Below are 1,389 nucleotides of genomic sequence, written 5' to 3'. Positions count from 1 at the left end.
GTGGTCCTCGAGCGGGGCGTTGTCGGGGCCCCCGGCCGGGCTGGCCTCCCCGGGAGCCGCGTGGCACTGTGGCCCGGCAGTCACATGGGTCACGACGGGGCTCCACTGGCCTGCCGGTGGTGCAGGCTGAGGTCGAAGGCCTGGGGTGGAGCCTCCCCTGCCGGCCCAGGTGCCCCCGACGGCTGCGGTGGGCATACTGGTCTCCACGGCGGAGGTTGCCAGGAACAGGGGTGCGGGACCCGTGGCACCCCCACAGAGGGCCCCGGGAGAACTCCAGTAGACAGGCGCCTGGGTGAGGACGATGGTCTGAGTCTGGGGTGGCTCTGTGGGCCCCTGCTCTGACCTGACCTGCACAATGACATTGCAACCTGCTGTCCCCACGGGGCCATGGCGGGCATCTCCTGCCACCAACGGTGTCCTGGGGAAAGCGGGCAGCACCACAGTGCCGCCAAGAGGGAATGGTGGGGTCATGTGGGGGGGCGAGTGCTGCCCCCAGGGTGACTGGTGGGAGGTCCCAGGAGCAGGAGCAGGTGGGAGAAAGGGCTGAGCCTTGAAAGAAGACATGGAGGCCTCCGGGTCTGTGGCCCCATGCGGTCCCAGCACTGCAGGTTCTGTGGAGACAGGGAAAGGGCGGGATGGAGTCGGAGAATCCGCAGCCAGGACAGAGGGCCCTGGGCCCCTTTCCTCACTGGGGAGTAGAGCAGGGAATTTCAGCAGGACAGGGACATTTACAGGAAGAGATGGAGTTTGCACGTGTCCTGGAGTGATTTCCTTGCTCTGGCCTCCAGATGAGAAGATCTGTCCCCGCCCCTCTCATCAAGACAGCCTGCCTGCTTGGAGGAGGCCACCTTGGCCAGCGCTCACACTAGGAGCCTCCCCACAGACCCCAGACATGACCCCCTGTCCTCACTGTCTACCCTCCTGGACGAGCGGGTGGGGAGACACCTGCCCTGTGGGAAATGCTCCCCCCGTGTCCCCGGTAGCTAAGGACCTGCTCCCAGGTGTGTCTGAGTCACTGGAAGGCCCTTTGTGAACAGGTAGCGTCTGTACCATTCAGGCCCCTTCTTGCACAGCCCCCAAATGCCTGACAATCAGAAGACATCCCTCCCTGTCTTGCTGTCCTAACAAAGAAAAACAAACACTTGCAATATCTCTCTCCATGTCAACACAGCTCCATTCCCCATGGTAACCCCTTCTCAGTAACACTGATGGCCCACAGCTCGGGCCAGGACTGCCACCTCTCAGCAGCTCTGATCCTGGGAGACCATGAGGCAGGCGTTGTGTTCCCTGATCTGTCACTCGAAGCCCGCAGTGGCTGCAGAAGACTAGCATAGGGCCATGCAGCGAGAGCAGCAGGGCTGGGACGGACCGGGAGGTCCATAGACTCTG

The 1,389-nt window shown here is 63.2% G+C and overlaps 1 protein-coding gene across 1 annotated transcript in view; it reads right to left on the bottom strand.

The window, feature by feature from the left end:
• Nucleotides 1–607, bottom strand: part of LOC115275989 (NUT family member 2G-like) — a 3,593-nt gene extending 2,986 nt beyond the window's left edge. Inside the window, exon 1 of the mRNA XM_029919697.1 lies at nucleotides 1–607. Coding sequence (XP_029775557.1) covers nucleotides 1–564 — 564 coding nt within the window. The 5' untranslated portion in view covers nucleotides 565–607.
• Nucleotides 608–1,389: the final 782 nt, after the last annotated feature.

This window comes from Suricata suricatta, chromosome 13 (genome assembly GCF_006229205.1).
Source record: "Suricata suricatta isolate VVHF042 chromosome 13, meerkat_22Aug2017_6uvM2_HiC, whole genome shotgun sequence".
Taxonomy (NCBI): domain Eukaryota; kingdom Metazoa; phylum Chordata; class Mammalia; order Carnivora; family Herpestidae; genus Suricata; species Suricata suricatta.
This window is presented reverse-complemented; position numbering and strand designations above follow the sequence as displayed.